General features: G+C 38.0%; 2 protein-coding genes across 2 annotated transcripts; both read right to left on the bottom strand.

Moving 5' to 3' along the window:
• Positions 1-588: 588 nt before the first annotated feature.
• On the bottom strand, positions 589-5401 carry LOC116736784 (uncharacterized). Its single transcript, XM_032589543.1, has 4 exons — positions 4403-5401; positions 4114-4316; positions 2428-2613; positions 589-1594 (listed from the first exon to the last, which is right to left on the bottom strand). The coding sequence occupies exons 2-4, from the start codon at positions 4304-4306 to the stop codon at positions 1338-1340; spliced, it is 636 nt and encodes a 211-aa protein (XP_032445434.1). The 5' UTR covers positions 4307-4316; positions 4403-5401; the 3' UTR covers positions 589-1337.
• Positions 5402-5866: 465 nt separating this feature from the next.
• accs (1-aminocyclopropane-1-carboxylate synthase homolog (Arabidopsis)(non-functional)) lies at positions 5867-17327 on the bottom strand. The gene is given in 16 exon segments (XM_032589530.1): positions 5867-6587; positions 6589-6692; positions 8699-8852; positions 8978-9120; positions 10358-10499; positions 10612-10657; positions 10748-10837; positions 11122-11222; positions 11338-11415; positions 11569-11666; positions 11963-12029; positions 14101-14170; positions 14294-14364; positions 14880-14939; positions 15013-15743; positions 16279-17327. Coding segments are annotated over 16 exon segments (2904 nt in total). The 5' UTR covers positions 16919-17327; the 3' UTR covers positions 5867-6278.
• Positions 17328-18025: the final 698 nt, after the last annotated feature.

Genomic DNA, 18025 nt, shown 5'->3' with positions numbered 1-18025 from the left:
CCTTACCATCTGAATGTCAAAGCTGTAATTGACACTCATCAGACTAGGCGATTTTTGTCCAATTAGTTCAATTTAGATGAGGCCAGATTTCTTTTTTTTTTTTTTTTTTCAGCGGAGAGGAGCTCCTTTGACCCAATACTGAATTTTCCTGCTGTAGTGTATTAGCTTGACGTTTTGTACATTCAGATGGTATCCCACATACATTGGTTGTAATGAGTCTTTTCTTCTCTCTTTTTATTCAAGGCGCTCTGCTCATTCTCCTGTGACCTCTGACATCAACAATGATTTTTCATCCATAAAACTGCAGCTCACTGAATATTATTCCTCATTTGGATGAATAACTATAAAGGTGTTTGGCAAAACCAACTATTATCCTCAATTTGAATTTAAGCAGGTTATCTTCACTAGATGCCTAAATACCCTGAGTTGCTGCTCTTGTAGAATTTCCATTTGTGTTAACAAATAACTGAGCAAGAATAACTTATAAAGTGGCCTGTAAGTTTATTTGACTGTCAGAGTATGCAGTACTTATTAAATAGCAGAATATTCTCTCAATATCAGATCCAGATTAAAGTAGAAACAGAAGAGTTCAAATTAGATCTTTTATTAAAACAACAAAATAACACAACACAATTTTCAGCGGCATTTGTTTTAAAGCTTGATTGGCTTACAATAACAAAATCACCAGTTCTTTGCATGAGATTGAAAGTGCTTATACAAAAGTGTTACAGTTCTTAAACAAAACAGCATTTTTCTAAAGTTCTTCCAGTACATTGCAGCAGCGATGTTTTCAGGGAGCATCACTGACTGAATTTTTAAAACAGTGTTTATTTTACTTTATTTTTCTTTTCTGACAAAAAGCCCACACACACCCTGGACCTGCTTCAGGCAGAACATCAGAACCTTGCAGTCTTTTCTACAGGTAGTACTTTAGTTTAGGGACCCTCAAATCCAGACCTCGAGGGCCAGTGTCCAGCAGGTTTTAGATGCATCTCTTCTTCAACACACCTGAGTCAAATAATCAGGTTATTAGAAGGACTCTGGAGGCCTTCATTGCACTGGGGAGCTAATTCAGCCATTTGATTGAGGTGTTTGAGCCAGGGGCACATCTAAAAGTAGCAGGTCACCTGGCCTTGAGGCCTAGATGTGTGGACCCCAGCTATAGTTCCTTAGTGTACTTGGATTTTATTTCTTTTCATACTGAAAACAATCTGCAGCTGACAGCCCTCAATCTAGCATGTTTTACCAAGGTAGACTGACTCTCTACCACATCCTTATTTATAAAGTGCATTCAAGGAACTGACGGGAACCTTTTAGGAGCCAACATGCTTTTGTTGTCAACCCTCACTAAGAGCCCTTTTGGTGGCTTCATATTGAGCAGCACTCTGCCATGACTTCACAGCCTTCTCTAAGTCTGGTATAATGTTAGGCACAACAGCTTGCTCTGCAATAAATACCACTGTCTCCAGTGGTAACAGAAGGATCCAACCCAAAGCCCCCAGCCAGTAGGATCGGCCGAGGTTAGAGAAGTCTTCATTGTTAACCTTCCAGTGCTCATAGGTGAATAAAGACCAGCTAAGGAGGAAGAAGAAACCTGTGGACAGATGGAGTCAAATTAAGCTACATTAGTACTAAAAGAAAAGACATTACGTTCAAATATTACATGCTCACAGCCTCTAATAAGAGTTTGCATAGTGATGAAATGCAATTTCCCGGACAGTAAAAACTCTCTTTAAAAACTGTTGCCCTGCAGGGTATGTAAATGAGCAATAACATGAAAGGATTTCTGTAGGTGTGGGTCTCATATGAACTGCATAAACCAAAAGGCTATTTGAAGGTTAGCTGAATGTGGGTGTTTTATGACATTTTTTTATAACTCAACATTATCAATGTGAAACATAGTGCAATATGTGTGTAAATGGATGGCAAAGCATAAAAGTACAGCAGCTACTTTCTGCTCCCCGAAAAGTTTGCATTTTCGGATTTCCTTAATCGTATTGGTTATTATAATTGAATTGAACAACATTCTGTTATTGGACTGAATATTAATATGGCTGAATATTAATATTAATATTGTGATTGACAAGAGCTGGACAGACTTGTTTTGATGACTTGCTTAATATTTCTATTTATTTGATGATTTGCCATGTTTTTCTTTAGTTGTGTTTTATATTTTGTTGTTGATTCTTTTCTTTTTAATTACATTTTTTTCCCCCTGCCCACCACCTCGATGCAATTGGGAAACTTGTAAATGAGATCTATGTAGCAAATGGATACTTTACATGAAGATTAATGTATTGGACAGAATATAATTGGGTCGAATCTGTGCACTTTGTTTCTAAAGTCTTAAGGTTTACTGAAATTACTTATGGCGTGATTTTGTCCTGTATCAACTATGCTGAGTTGCACTGAATTGAACTGAATTACCTGTGGAGGCCATGGTGAGGAACAGCAAAGTGGTGGGGAAGAGAGCCTGCCCGGCCATGAGGAGAGAGCGGGTGTTGGAGTAGGAGTGCACTGTCTTAGATGTCCAGCAGAGGGCAAACACAAGACACAGCGCTGCAGTGCTCAAAGCCATCAATAAAGAAATGACTCCAAATACTCTCTCTGCCTCTAAAGTTGGAAAACACAGAAGATTCAAAATGAAAAATGTTTAGTTAAACCATATTAATAATGATTAAAGCATGAAAAAGGTTTTCTGTTAACAATCAAACCAGTTAATGATGCTGTTTAAAAATGTTCCTGGCATGAGGCTAGCATGTGCTTTTTTAAAAAGGAAGCTAGTTAGTAAACAACTAATTTAGCAGCTAACTCTACAGTCCCTTACTAATTTTTATTTTGCTCAAATTACCTCATGTGTAAGCACAGTGCTATTAAACTTTGGATTGTAATTTCCTTTGTTATTTTGTACAGTATAATCCTCATCAAGGGCCAGTGTGATTTCTCAGAGTGAAATGACCATGAAATTATATTATAAATTGGTTTAGACAAATAACTGAACAAAAAGAACTATGAACCATCTTCTCTTGTATTCAAATATTTATTCCAACTGCTTAAAACAAATAGAACACATTGAATTGTTGTTATATTGTTATAAATAATGTGTCTTTTGGCTATTTTGATTTTGGTAAACACTCATACAAAAACCAAAAAATATATATATATTTTAGTGGCAGTTTTTAAGAGTGTATTGCGTAGAATATTTTTGGTATTAATTAACCGGGTTATTTAGATAAACCCACATGCTGCCCGTGGCTTGACAGCTGTGTGGCCTGCATTCCACTTTTCGTCACTCTGAACCCAAAAAATAAAAGTACTAAATGGAGTCTTACGCCACAGGAGGTTTTGTGTCAAGTTGTATCTACCAGATAGAAGTTTGATGGCAACAGCTGTTTAGTAGTGCTACCTTAAGCAAATACAAAACATGGGTCCCTTATCTGTTCTTTAATAGAAAAACAAAGTGCTCTGAAAAGAACAATCATCATACGGAGGACTGAAATAATAAAAAATAAAATTCAACGTGGTTTTCAAACTTTTATGGCACATTTAAGGTTTGAGGTGAGGTAAACATGGATGATTTAACATCAAAACATTTTTTCAAGTATTTATTTATTTTTCGAGTATTTATTTATTTTTTTCATAAACCATTTTTGTTGTATTTCTATAATTGGTTTGGATAATTCACAGTTCAAGCATTCTGTTGCTATAAAATCATTTGGAGTCAAGGTTGAACTAAGCTAACCTTAATCTGATCATTTTATATGGTTCCCCAGAAAAATAAAGGTAGATCTCGATGACAAAAACGAGTTCCAGCACGTCTCCCCCAGAGCCAGTAATGAGCATCAACAGATGCAAGGATACAATTCTCTGGTACGGGAGCAGGCTCAGACATGTTTACTACTGCTGGGAAGATATCCCTAAGTGTTTGGACAAATGTTCTTCTTCACATTTATCCTCACCAGTGACTGAGAAACAACTAACCAAGTCACCATAAGAGTGACTTTCAAATAAGCACGTACAGTATGTGCATGTTTATTAAGTTACTACTTTCAGCTAAACCACAGTGACAGGCTTCAGAAGATTTCCAACGGAATAAAAATAATTTTTGCTCACCATATAAATGAATGTCATCTCCATGCCTCTCCTGGTTGCTGCTGTTATTGTTGGAGATTAACCACCATCTTTTGTCTTTCAGCCAGTGTGGTGTGCAGATAGAGTAGCACACACACACACAACCTGTGAGTCCCAGACATGACTGAGTAAATCTGAAGCGGCTGATGGAGTCTCTCAGCTCAAGAAACTTCATTTTTACCAGACTGAAAGGGAAACAGAAAGCAGCAGGGATAAATAGCAGCTTAAAAAAAGAGAAGTGTTTAAATCAGTTTAAACTGTAATAACCTACCTTGCTTGCTGGTAGAATAGATTCAAGAGTGAAGATGTGAAGTTTCGGTGAATGCTACTGTACCTACACAACCATGCAAACCCCTTCTAACAAGGTGGTATTGTGTCTTTACTGCTAGTGACTACAAGCCCTCTCTAACAGATCAAACCTTTTAGTGTAGCTCCACCTCTGCTGCAATGGAAACTCCCCCTCGTCAGTTTAGAAATTTCCCCTGGAGTTCTCCACTCAGACCCACTTTAGAGAAAGTGAAAGCTGCTATTTAAGGAAGCACAGCTTGATTTGTTATTTAAAAAACAGTATGGAAATTAAACATTTAAGGGAAGTTTAAAGATGAGTTTAAAATCTGGGGAAACTTTGTAGACACAGCAAAAATGTGAAACAAAAAAACATTTTGGCAATAATTTCCTGTAGAGATGTAACATTTTGACATTTACAGTAGTGTGTGTGGGGGTGTCATCTGCTCATTATGCATGACAACACATAAGAGGAAATCCCACTCTCAGTTGTTACAGTGGATGACTGTGTTGACGCTGAATGCGTAGGTGACCTAAGAGGTCTCTCCTCCTCGTCACGTAAATACCACCCTTTCTTTTTCCTTCGTTGTAACGGAACGGCACCCACAGCCCACCCAAACAAAAACTTTCAGCAACTTGATACTGATTAAATTGTAGATTAAGAAAAACAGGTGCATCCAAATGTCATCAAAAAGTTTTTTGTATTTTAGTAATCCAATTTAAGTGGAACTCTATAATACAGATAAAATTCACAAAGAGTGACATATTTCAAGACTGTATTTTCGATCATTGTAGCTACTTCTTATTGTCAGAAATAGCTCCCACAATAATTGAAATTAGACATAATTTGGTAACACTTTGACGGGTGTGCATAAGACTGACATGATACTGTCATAAGCAGGACATAACACCTGCCATGAACAGAAAGGAGTCTTTATGAATGTCTATGACTGTTGTCATGAAGTGTCATTCTTTAACTTTAATGACACTTTTAATGCAAAGTTGCTCTGAAAGTTGCATTAAAAGTCAATTAAAGGTGTGAACATTGAATAATTTTGCAAATAATGACACTTTTATGCAAAATTGGCACTTTTAATGGACTTTCATTGAAACCTTTAGAGCAACTTTGTGTCATTAAGTCAACTTAAGTGTCATTATTTACCAAATTACACTTTAAGACAACAGTCATAGTCATTCATAAAGACTCCTTCATGTTCATGACAGGTGTTGTCATGAGGTGTTGTCACGTTTATGACATTGTCATGTCAGTCTTGTGCACATCCCATCAAACAAAGTGTTACCAATAATTTTTATAGATATATCACTCTGAGATAAAAATGAGTTTCACCTTTTGAACTGAAATGCTGAAAGAAACATTTTGAATGATAACATATTAACATGCACCTACAAACATTTTTGTATTGTTTCATGGAAATGATAGAAAACCATGTGGATAATTTAATCCTTTATTCACAGATAATTGATAAATCATTCTGATTCATTTAATGGTGAAGAAAATAGAACTTGACTGTTTCTGGTTGACTGACGTTTGGTACTTACTTCGATTTTGAGAAATTCAACATTCTTACTATAGCTTACAAAAAACTATCTTTCTCATAGTAAGGCGTCAAGATGGGAAAAAAAAGAACCATGTTCCTTTTCATCCATCTGTCCTGGCCTTTCATCCACCTCTCTGCTTTATATCATTCACTGCTGATGTAAGCTGAGGCAAGCATCAGATATGACCCAGAGTCGGATGTCTTTGTCAGGCTTTTCAAATTAAACACAAGTGGGAAGAAGGAAAAATAAGCACTGCCTCTTGAAATCTTTGGCAGTCGCATTCCTGTCTGTTTATCGAAAGCTTACTTTTTGGCTCTTTGCAGCAGAGACTTGAATACATCAAGAATTTCTGGATCCTCCCCATGAGACAGCACTGGAGTGTTCTTCTCCAGCCAATCAGACGAACGGATCTGATGCCTGAGAGTACCAATAAGGGAGTCCAGACCCTCTGCAGGCTTAGATTCTTGGCAGTCCAGCAAAAGAAACTCCTCTGCGCCAAACAAGCCTGTGTCAGGAACAGGGCTATCCCTCTCCTTCAGCTGGTCTGATGACTTGCTCTGGGGGGTTGAATTAACAATAGCAGTGTTGTCTGACTCATCACCTCCCTCTTTTTACTGTCTTTTTACCCCCATCATCAGTTTCTTTAATTGAGCATGTAACAGAGCTGGTGTTCTTTTCCTTGGTTTCTCTCAAGGCCTCTTGAATTCGCTTTAGGCCTGAAAAGACATAAAACATCACTCTTATTCATCTATCATTTTATATTAGTTACAACCACAATTATCACTGTATGTTATTGGGGATTTATTTACTCAACCACAACAAAGAAGTGCATAATTGTAAAGATGAAGAAAAATTAAAAAATGGAAAGGTATTTCTTTGTGTGCTTATAAATTAAAACGTGTGGGTGCATATGCAATGAGCTGCCTTTGAATTTGAAATGCCAAACTAAAATCCAGTGAATCCAAATGCACTCAGAGCTCACTTAGCCTGGCAAGTGGAGCATTAATTTAAGAACTGACCAAGATGGTTAAGGTAATTCTAGAGGAGCTGCAGAGGTCCACAGCTCAGGTGGGACAAATCTGATCTTCATGGAACAGTATCAAGAAGAAAGCCGTAATAAATGTTTCATAAAATTTGCCACAACAAGAGCAACACAAAAGACAGATGTGGAGGAGAATGGTTTTATCAGATGGGAGAAAAACCTAAGGTCCTGGGCTGCATGGAAGAGGACATGAATATCATCCATCTCCACAGTGAAATATGGTAGCAGCAGCATCATGATGAGGGCATGATTAGGGCATGACCTTTCTTCAGCAGGGAAAGTGAAGAACTGATAGAATGTACTTTTTGCATCTCCATAAACAGGAATTTAAACGAGGATTAAAATATTTTTGAGAGATAACAAGATACGTGATGCTTACAACAAACAAGTGACTACTCATTTTTTAAAAGGTTTTACATATCTGTAATATTGACTTTGCATTTTTGTCACATAACATAGACAACACAGCAGCACGGTGTTGCTTTAGTTCATTTTTTTAGGCATTATTTTTCTGTACATTTATCTTAAGGTCATACCAAAGCATTTCAATCTTAGGTTTGAGGTCTGAACTTTGAAAGGGCCATTGCAGCATCTTTTCTTTACTCTTCATTTTCAGCCTTTCAAACTGTAAATTTTATGTTTTTGATCATTATTTATCGTCTAATTTTAGAAAGACTTCATCTGTTGGTCTGATCTCCTCATTTTTTACTTTAGAATACTTTGGCAGAGAGGATTTTATAGTCAACTCAATGACTGCAATGTTCCCAGGTACTGTGGCTGTAAAACCAGTAAAAATTCTTACTCCTCAACCAACCTGTTTAACAGCTGTTTGACATGTTTGCACTAATACACTTTTTTTGGTTCTTACTAAACATGACTGTACTTTGGTCTTCTTTCACCTTTTTTTTTTTTTTAGAGAAAAGTCTTTCTTCTGGGAACTCTTTCAAGGAAGTCCCAAAATTTGCATATTTAGTATGCTACGTGAGTCCTGTGAAGCATGACATCGGGTTCTTATTTTTATTTTTTTTTTTGTAAATTGCCTGAGAACTGTATGATTTGGCCTTGGGATAAATCTGATTGAACTTCCACTCCTAGAAGATTCCCACATGTCTCAAATTATTTGTTTTTCCCTTATAATATTTGTCACTAGAATGATAGACATCAAATTGTTTATAAGTGCCTCTATAACAAGGATAATAGGCAGAAACAACTGCTTCTCACAACTGTATGCTCCAGTGCAGCAAACTGTCAGATCTCATGGGCTTATGGAGGCGGTCACACACATACGGATCAGTTAGCAGGAACTGGCTGCAACCTCTTCCTCCTAAATGTTAAGGAAGAATCAGGGTTTGCTTACGTTATCAGTGTTTCCAGTTTGGCTTTTTAGCTTATAGTTAATGAATGATGATAGCATTTAATCTTTTGTATATGCAAATACATTTAAATTGTTTCTTGATCCATGTAACTCTGTACCTGAAAGAGTCCATACTTCATTTGTTCCATAGCTGTATGCAGTTTATGTTTTCTTTTCACATTCTATAAATCATACAGCTGAAATATGAATGAGTGTGTCCATCCATTTTTACTAACACAGTGTCCAAGGTGTTTTGAGGACTATCAGTATTAATATGCTTTTGAAGAAACAAGCAAACAACAAACAAAAAAGCTTATGAGACTGACCAAGTTGAAGTTGGGGTTGCTGGTCTGCAAAAACGATTCTGAACCATCCAGGTGTGGAGCATGAGAACGCCTGCCCACAGCTCAACAACACTTTGTGTTTGAGGAAACACCTCCATAGAGACAGCTCTTCCTCAAACGATGACTTGCTCAGATACTTTGGGACAATGAGACAAAAGTGAACTTTTACAACACACACACAACGTTGTCAAGCCTGAGAGAAAATGTGAATCTCTGCAAAGATAAAGGTATAACAGACAATGGCTCTGCAGCTTGTATTACCTTTCTAAGGTCAGCCCAGACATACAGGGCAGCAGGTCTGTCCAGGAAAGGGATACCTAGGCTTTGCAGCTCTCTGGTCAGGAGGCTGTGAGCATTTTTCAGCCTGCGTCGGTTTTCAGGCAGAAATTCATTGTTGATCCAGTCTGCACAGTCACAACACATACAGTTATGTTATTACTCTTTCTGCAACTTAATGTTAAACAGATCCGCATATTACTATGAAAGTCGAATGGGTAGATTAAACATTTTGGGATATTTTGTGTCTTTCAAATGACCTTTCACCAAGCTTTGGTTCTGTTGTATTGGATCTTTTAGACATTTTCACGACATAGACCAAGCTGTTTATCTGGCAGGAGATTTCCAGTCAGTATTGGTGAATTTTAGTAGCAGCAGCACCACTTACATGTGGAGTACCATAAGGCACTATTTTAGTCCCCATGTTTTCTTGATAAACATTGCCTTTGTGTTAATTTTTTTGGAACTACAACATATTCTGCCACTGTTTCGTGGATAATCTTCAAATGTGAAGATGATAACTGTTGAGTCACTGAGAGACATATAGGAATGTGTTAATGATATTAACAAAATCAATCAAAATTCCTTGATCTTCATGAGAATCAATCAGAAGCAACCTAGTTTCTGAGGTTAGGTATTGTATTTCAGCCCTAAAAGCTTTGAGAAAGTAATTCATGCATTTGCTATAACATCGAACAGACTGGGGTAAATATTTCCATCTGAAGCTGACAGGAAGCAGGAAGTCGGAGCATATGCCCCCAGTGGTCGCCTAAGCTGACTTCCTGTCGTTGCATGAATGATTTTAAGACTTTCTGGTTCTGGTTTGTGGTTCTTATAACCTGTCTGATCTGCAGAATCTTTTGAAGCATCTTGTGTAATCTAGAACACTCAGTCAAGCAACCAGATTCTTATAGATGTGTTAAAAGACAAACTAAAACGCATATATGATTAAACTCTTGCAGTTATTACTAGAACTCCAACAAAGTGAAATATGGCTATTTATATATTTACTAAGCTATGTAATTATTTATATTCATGTGTTTTATTATATTATATATCAGATTAATTAGATTTACTGTATAGTTTTTATTTGATATGATTTATTTCTCACTTTGTACTTTTCTAGGTTTCCTTTACACTTTCTTGGGTTTAATTGTTGCTGTGCTGCAACTTGGTGTGACTTCTGTTGTTCTTCAATATGACTAAAGTTAACATTGCCATTTCAATTAGTAAACAGCTTTTATAAATTATAATACACTTTTATAAAAGAAAAATATTTCTGTTAAAATATACAAACACATTTTTGATCAAGTCATTGTCAACTATTATCTGTTCAAAAACAAACTTGTGAATCTTGGCTCATACCTCTGTCCCGGAGCAGCTGAGCCACCTGGTGCTGCAAGGTTCCAGGAAGACCGTGGAATGAACCCAGCTGAGCCAAAGCCTCCACAAGATCTGTATTCACAGTATACAAAGTTCCTATTCTGATTCCTGCCATTGCAAAGTCCTAAAAAGTAGAAGACATAATAACACAAAGCTGTGAGACTGGATACCCACAGAGGAACACTTTTTTATTCTGTACTGTCAGCAGGAACACAGAAGTCAGTCCTTGGCAGTACCTTGCTCATCCCCCACATCACATGCGTCCTCTGTGGGTCGGGCAAACTGAAATAAGGGCAAATCAGTGGGAGATGAGAGCATGTCCTCAACCAGAATTGTGATGATTAAGGTCCTAATACAGTAATCATGCAGAACCTCTCTATGCTGAGGACACTGCGAAAGGTGACAGACTCATCGAAGACCGTCAGCATGTACACCTCGTCTACAATGGCGTGCAGCTCATTTCTAAAAAGAGATGTAATAAAAAAAAATTGGTTATGCTTTTAATCACTATAAACAACAAAGAACATAAATGTAAAATAATGTATTGATTTCACTGCTGTCAGCGTAAAAGCCCTGAGATTTACTGTTGCTCCCATGACTCTTACAACAATATACTGGTGGTTAGAGAAGATGATAAAACCGTGTGACAAGCACTTGGTATTCCAAACACTGTACGAAGCACAATATGGTTGTGCAGGAGGATTTACAGCAGGCTACAGCGTGGGATAACAGAGGGGTAAACACACCTTTTGGCGAACTCTAAGAAGGCAATCATTTCCTTTGGAGTGTAGAGCTCAGCCAGAGGATTGTGAGGGTTCATGAGAATAAGGGCTCTAATGTTCCACCCCTAAAAGAAGAGGGCTTTTGAGTACATATAAACTCCCTTAACATGCTGATGAGAAAATATCCCTTCCAATACATTTTTCCAATTTGCATATGAAATGATTGTTTCATTGACATACCTCTTGCTTTGCCTTTTTTAGCCCTGCTTCTAGCTTCTCTACAGTGAGGTGAAAGTGTCTGCTTTCTTTGCCATCAGCCTATGCAATAATAATAAAAGTAATGAGCAGAAGACAAAAAAAAAAACACAGTTGAATCAAGCAGCAACCAGTACAAGCTAGAGTGAGTAAACATGAACTGATGCTATATTTTAAATTTAAAATAACTGACTGAAAACAGATCCGTTTTCCTACCTCGCAATCAAGAGGAACATGGAAGAGTTTTACATCACTGTACAAATGCACATCTTCAGTTATAACCCCATAGAAAGGAGTAGGAATAAGAATGGCATCTACAACAGAAAAAGACACTTATAACACAAGCTAAATTTACATATTATCAGTGACTTCACCACAACTTTTAATGGATTTTAGTGGGATTGAATGTGCTAGACCAACGTGTGGACTGACTTTTTTTTTTTACCAATTCTTTGCAAAGTAGATCAAACTCAATCAGACTCAAGTTTTCGTGTTTCTTACATAGTAATATACTTTATGTACACGACGGACAAAAAAAACCCTTTCCTTTGTGCAGTTTTTTTGTATTCAGCTACATGCAGGTAGATGCAATATGCCTTTTTCTGCCCACCTTTAGGATCACAAATTACTGCAGCAATACATGAGAAGAGCGAACCACAGCCATTCATCACCACAACCTGAAAGAAACAACAAAATATGAAAACATTGTGCTACAGAATACTTAAACAGAGCAAATAAATATGTGACAAACTCATCCAGCTACAAAGATAAAAGGTTTTTTTTCAAAATACAAATTAAGCATAATGGAATTTGGCACATAGTATATTTGTATGTATAGCTGCAATTGGGGTACACTGTCTGACAAACTCTGTAACTATATTGTGCAATACACTGAAAATAACTGTGTGATGTTTTTAAAAAAGGAAAAAATAATATAATTGGAATAAAGACAGAATCAAAATTAAAACTTAAGTATTTTAATGCTTAATGTTTTTTTAAAGTTATTAGTCATCACATACTTTCTGTCTTAGACTGGCATTTCCCTTCTTTCTTTCCTCTTTCCTTTCTTCCTTTCTATCTAATGTGTAAGTTCTGCTATTTCTAAGTGTATTTTTTTTACATATCTGTCTTTACCTTTTTTGCAATGCACTTTGCTGTACAATGCACTATAAATATCAAATGTTGAATGAACTTGTGCTTTAATGACACTATACAAATGAATAAATGAGTAGTTTTTTGCAAATGAATAATCTCTGTGCTTTGTTGTCACTGAGTCAACAGAGAATTCCTCTGCATAACAAAGTAATCTTAAGCCAAACGTGGAACCATCTGTGTGAAAATCCTGAGGATCAAACTCAAATTGGGTTTTTAACAGTACTCATCCAAAACACAGTGCATCTTTAATGAAGTGGCTGAAAAAAAAGATTCACACAATCACATTATGGACTTGTAAAGGTTCAGATATCAACTGGATATAAATGCTGTAGTACCACATAAGCAGAAGTGTGTACATTATTGGTCAATGAACTTAACACTAAAAAAAGATGACTGAAATTCACAAGACTAAATTTAGTAATACACTTTTCAGTGTATTGCTTTTAAGAGGGGGTTTTCCAAGTTATTGAACTATTAATAAGTCAATTCTTGAAATGTTTTGGGCACCAAATATCTTAGTGGTTTTATTACAAATAGGAAGTAATTGGGGGCTACAGTAACTCAGCAACAGAGTAGTAGGCCAAAGTAGAGGTAGCACAGGCTCAAATTGCCGACTGTCTGCTACAAAAACAGGAAGAGATCTCAAACTTTGTGTGAACTTCAGGTTTCAGATTAACTCAGGATTAGCTTAATGGAATAAGTTTTGATTTGGGGAAGAAAAGTTGCCAAACCTTACATCATCAAGTATGAAGTGTTGAATGCAGTAATGTGAAGAAGAATGGTGTGTAGTGTGTCAAGAGTAAAATTAGGCAGTGGAATCTGATCAAGACATGGGGATGTATTACAGAGTTGGGCTTAATGCCGTGGCATACAAAGACCGTTTAGACAATTTACACACATCATACTGCCACTACCATGTGTGTCTACCAACATTTGTTTATGCAAGATGTAATGCACACCTTGGAAAACATTCACCTTTGGCTCGCTAGCACAAAGAATATTTTCCCATAGGGTTGTGGTGATAAATAAGACACTTTTTTGGGCAAATGTCAGACCTACCTTTTGTCTTCTTATTGGACAGCAATGGCTTTCTCCTTGGAATTCGTTCAATGATGCTGTTTTGACCAGTCTCTTTGTTAAATTAGATTATTGTTACTTAAATTATTCCCTGAAAGGTTCACCACTGTGCCATGTTTTATGCATTGTGGATAACAACCCTCAATTGCTTTGCAACCCTTTACAGACTGATACACATTAATGACTTTGTTTCTCATCTCTTCATGAACTTCTGTGTATGATAGTCATGACGTGCTGCTTTTTCAGATCTTCTACTTCATGTTCTCAGTCAAGGACTGCTTAAGTGATTCCTGATTCTACCTGGGGGTGAATATTGATTCTGAATTTATTGTTGTTCACAGTTAATTTGTGTTTGTGCAAGTAAGGTGACTACTTTTTTACAAAGTACCAGGTTGTTTAGACAACATTTATTCCCTCTGTAAAATAAATAATATTTTAGAGATTCCTTCTTTATATCTATGTAGGTTATAAATGTCTGATATCAAACTTTAACAAAAACCCTGATGCTTTACTCACATTATCAGCTCTTAGTGGCTTGGGAGAGCAGCAGTGGTGAGACAGGAACTTTGCAACTTCTTCTCTGAGGCTAAACAAAGGAAGGCAGGATTGAAAGATTATTATAAAATAAAGTTTTCTGGTGTTATTAAGGTAAAGCTTTAATAAGATGTTACTTTAAAAATGAGAACGAAAGTGCTCTGAAATGTCTTACAAAGCGTGCCCAGTCCAGTCTGCATACTGCAACAGGGATGGCTCAACATGCAACATGTCAGGCTTGGTTAGCTGTAACAAATTGAAGCATCGGTAGAAGTAGTTGGAATAATAGGAAGTTATTTAAAGCTACTGATAATCATATTGCTGTATGAGGCATGTGTGGTGGAACTTAAATATTTAGTCTCTATGATGATGTAATCATCTGTACAATTCAACAAGTCCCAACTTGTTTATTATTTAAGCAGGTACTTGGCTTAAATTATATTATTCTTCTGTTTTGGAGAAGCTTCAATGGTTCTCATGTGAAGGAAAATAGTCTTTTTAAAAAATAAGGCAAAGTGGACTATGTCAAACAAGCTTTGAAGCTAATAATCCATGAAACAAGTTGTTCAATGTTCATCTTAGCTAAAATGTGACATCATTTCATGTTTTCTCCTTGTATACAGAAATATGCCCTCATTCCTACCATAAAAAATGCTTGATTCTCTTTGTGAATTTACTTTGTACAAAATTCCCTCCTCTGCAACTCCCCTTAGAGTTCTGGCACTGTGTCATTATGTAAGTGACAATATCATGTATTTTACTCTTTTATGAAGAAGATCATAGCATAGTTTGTTCTCACTGGTTCCCAAGTTGACAATGCCCTGGAAAAAGAAAACAACAGCATAAGTATTATTTATGGTTCTGATTTCTCTTTATAGCACAATGCCTACTTACATCAGGATTGTCTGTTTGATGATGTTTGTCCATTGCATACTGGATAAATCCCTCCTGGAGAATGCCTTGATTCTGTCGGATGCTGTTACCTCGGCTGGACAGGTACACGCTGCGGCCGGGAGCCTCTGCGCCGATCATTGTTGCCAAAACATCCTGTGACACTTGGCAGGTCTTGACAGATATGGGCTGGGACTTTTTGGTCTCCTGAGTGGCAACAGGTTGTGCTGTGGGAGCTTCTGGAGGAGGCTGAGATAAAGATGACGAGACAGCGGGGCCGGCAGTGGCCAGCGGAGGACTTGACAGATGAGCCAGAGGTGAGACGGGACTGTCGGATGGCGTGGTGGCAGGGGCCCCCTGTGTGGTGGCGAACAGAGCCCCTGTGAGCATAGTGAACAGGTGGAGCTCGTGCTGCCGCTCCTTTTCTGCCCTTCTCTCCTCCCTCTGCTCCCTGCGTTCCTCAGCCTGGAACTCTCTCTCCAGCCGGGCCTCTTCCAGGGAGAGAAGACGCTCCTCTGCAGACTGCTGCCAGCTTAGGAAGCTGACCAGAGCTTTGTCAAGGCTCTCCCTACCACCTGATCTGCCACATGACGCCCTGCCACCCCGCCTACGCTTCCTTTGTTTCACAGAGGTTGACCCGTGAGGAGTCTCACTGCTGGGCTGCTCAGATGTTTCTTGCATCACAGGACCAATGTGAGTGGCAGATGTAGCAGAAGCATTCATGTCCCTAAAACCTGAAAATATAAACATATAAAATGACTTTCTAGCACATACATGAAAAAATATAACTAAATATAATAAATTTTGTAAAAAATTATTATATTTAGTTTAATATTATAAAATATTATAAAAAATATTATAATATTTGAATATTATAAAAATTTAGTTTTTATAATAATATAAAAACTAAAAAATAGATGAACATTTTATTGCAGCTTTAAGAGTTATTATGATCATTAAACAAGCTGACCATGCTTGAATGCACACAGTGATGTTACCAGATATCACAAACACTTGTTGACACTTTCTGCCACAAAGATTGAGAAAAACATATAGCCTATTTGGTTTAGAATTTAAATTAATTTTACCGAAGTATTTTTTCATAACACTATTGATGCTTTAAATGTTTGTGTGAGAGCATGCTACTTCAATAAGAGATACATTTATTTTAAGGTGTTTTGCATAGCCTTACAAGGAATGCTAACATTATTGGTCCACATTTGTAACATGCTTATTTTTAACAGTGGAGATAATATTGGTTTTATTTGCCTGAGGGTGAGATTCTTGTATTAGGTGAGGTTTCAGGTTGACCCAATGTGTCCTCTGCGTCCAGTAGAGACTGCCCATCTGTCTCCTGGTCATCCCCTGAGCCATAGTACATCTCAGGTGGTGCCACCCCTGAATTCAGGATGTTCCCCTCAGCATCCTCACACTTTATGTCCAGGGGATCTTCAGCTTTAGGTGGCTGGCCGAACAAAAATCCACCTGAGGATGAAGGGCCAAACGACCCAACTGGAACTCCCTGCAGATATGCCTCAGACCCGCATGAGCCCTGGAACACCTGCTGAGCTACCACGGCTCCCCCCAAAGAGGAGTAGCTGACCGCCGGACGGCTCGCCAGCACTCTGTCCATCACGTCATAGAACTTCCAAGTCCTCATCTTGTGGTTGTCTTTGATACGCCTATATTCCAGCTTCATCTTCTTAATCTTCTCCCTGCATTGGTCGCCCGAGCGGTAGATGCCCTTTTCGCGCAAGATGTGTGCGATGCGGTCAAACACGCGCTGGTTGCGCAGGGAGCTCTCCAGCTCGATCTGCACGGACTCGTCGGACCAGAGCTGCAGCAGCTCCACGATCTCTGGATCTGTCCAGTTGCTGCCTCTTTCGTACCTCCTGGCGCGGAAGTCCATAATGCTAAGTTATAATGGGACGTATTCTGCAACACAGGAGATGCTCCTGTTTTAACTTTTAACAACGCCGGAATCACTGATATATAACGGTATCATTGGTAAAGTTGGTTATTCCCACCGTGTGTGCCTACACAGTAACCACTTTTGCTCTCTCACCTCAAATTAAAAGTGCAGCTCTTCGATAACATATAGTTATGGTGCTGTCAATCTGGTGTTACGTCACGGCTCATTGACCCGATTTCCGTCGGTTCGGAACGGCACGGCTTTGTTCAGCGCGTGTTAGAATGCACATTTGTTACTAATTCTGTAACAATGTTGCAGAATTTGACAACACAGACACAGAGATATCTGCATCCGGGTTGACGGCACATGCGTGCTGTCCTTATTCCGGGATAACTTTGGCTCGTGTAAACTGCAAGGGGCTGCTGAAAGCAGCCTGTGTTTCATTCGTACCAGGCTGAAAAGGGGTAGACACACACACACACACACACACACACGCACACACCCCACCTCGAGCTAGACACTGAAAGCCATGAGTTATGGCCCCCCCTACTGTACGATGTACTGCTCTTCCAGTGTAGTTTTAATATTCAACCACAAGATGACAGTAGCACACAGCGTCTAAATCTGTTGCACTTCGAAGGAGTGCGTGTGTTTTTATCATGGGCGTCGCACGGAAATTACTTAAAAGGATAAAACAAAAACAGCCAAAATCAAAATATGTTTCATAATCTTATCTGCATGGATTACACAGTGGTATTTGTTTTACTATAATTATTTGTAATTATTTTTCCTCACCTGCTTAAAATCATGAATTGTTAGCAGTAGCAGTAAAAGTCAGTTGAAAGTCCGGATAGTATGTCAACTTCGCCCTCATGTTGCGAGTTGCAATTTTATTGAAACATTCAAACTGTACGAGACTAATTTAGTTCCAAGAGTCTTTTTAAGGCTTGTGATTTTTATTTTTTATTTTTGCCATATATTATTCTTAATATAGCCTAAAATACCATGGGTGCACGGAAATCAACATTTTCAATCAAACCTGCAGCAGCTCCCAAGGCAAACTTGCCACACACAATATGGTAGACCCGCTGCCGTATCCTTTCT

The sequence above is a fragment of the Xiphophorus hellerii genome, chromosome 2, assembly GCF_003331165.1.
Source record: "Xiphophorus hellerii strain 12219 chromosome 2, Xiphophorus_hellerii-4.1, whole genome shotgun sequence".
NCBI lineage: Eukaryota > Metazoa > Chordata > Actinopteri > Cyprinodontiformes > Poeciliidae > Xiphophorus > Xiphophorus hellerii.
This window is presented reverse-complemented; position numbering and strand designations above follow the sequence as displayed.

Excerpts from the sequence above, each read along its gene's own strand:
- LOC116736784 (XM_032589543.1), bottom strand. The coding sequence starts at position 4,306 with ATGAAGTTTCTTGAGCTGAGAGACTCCATCAGCCGCTTCAGATTTACT. Across the intron at positions 2,614-4,113 it reads AGATGACATTCATTTATATG|AGGCAGAGAGAGTATTTGGA; the intron begins GTGAGCAAAAAT and ends TTCCAACTTTAG. Across the intron at positions 1,595-2,427 it reads CCTCACCATGGCCTCCACAG|GTTTCTTCTTCCTCCTTAGC; the intron begins GTAATTCAGTTC and ends ATCTGTCCACAG.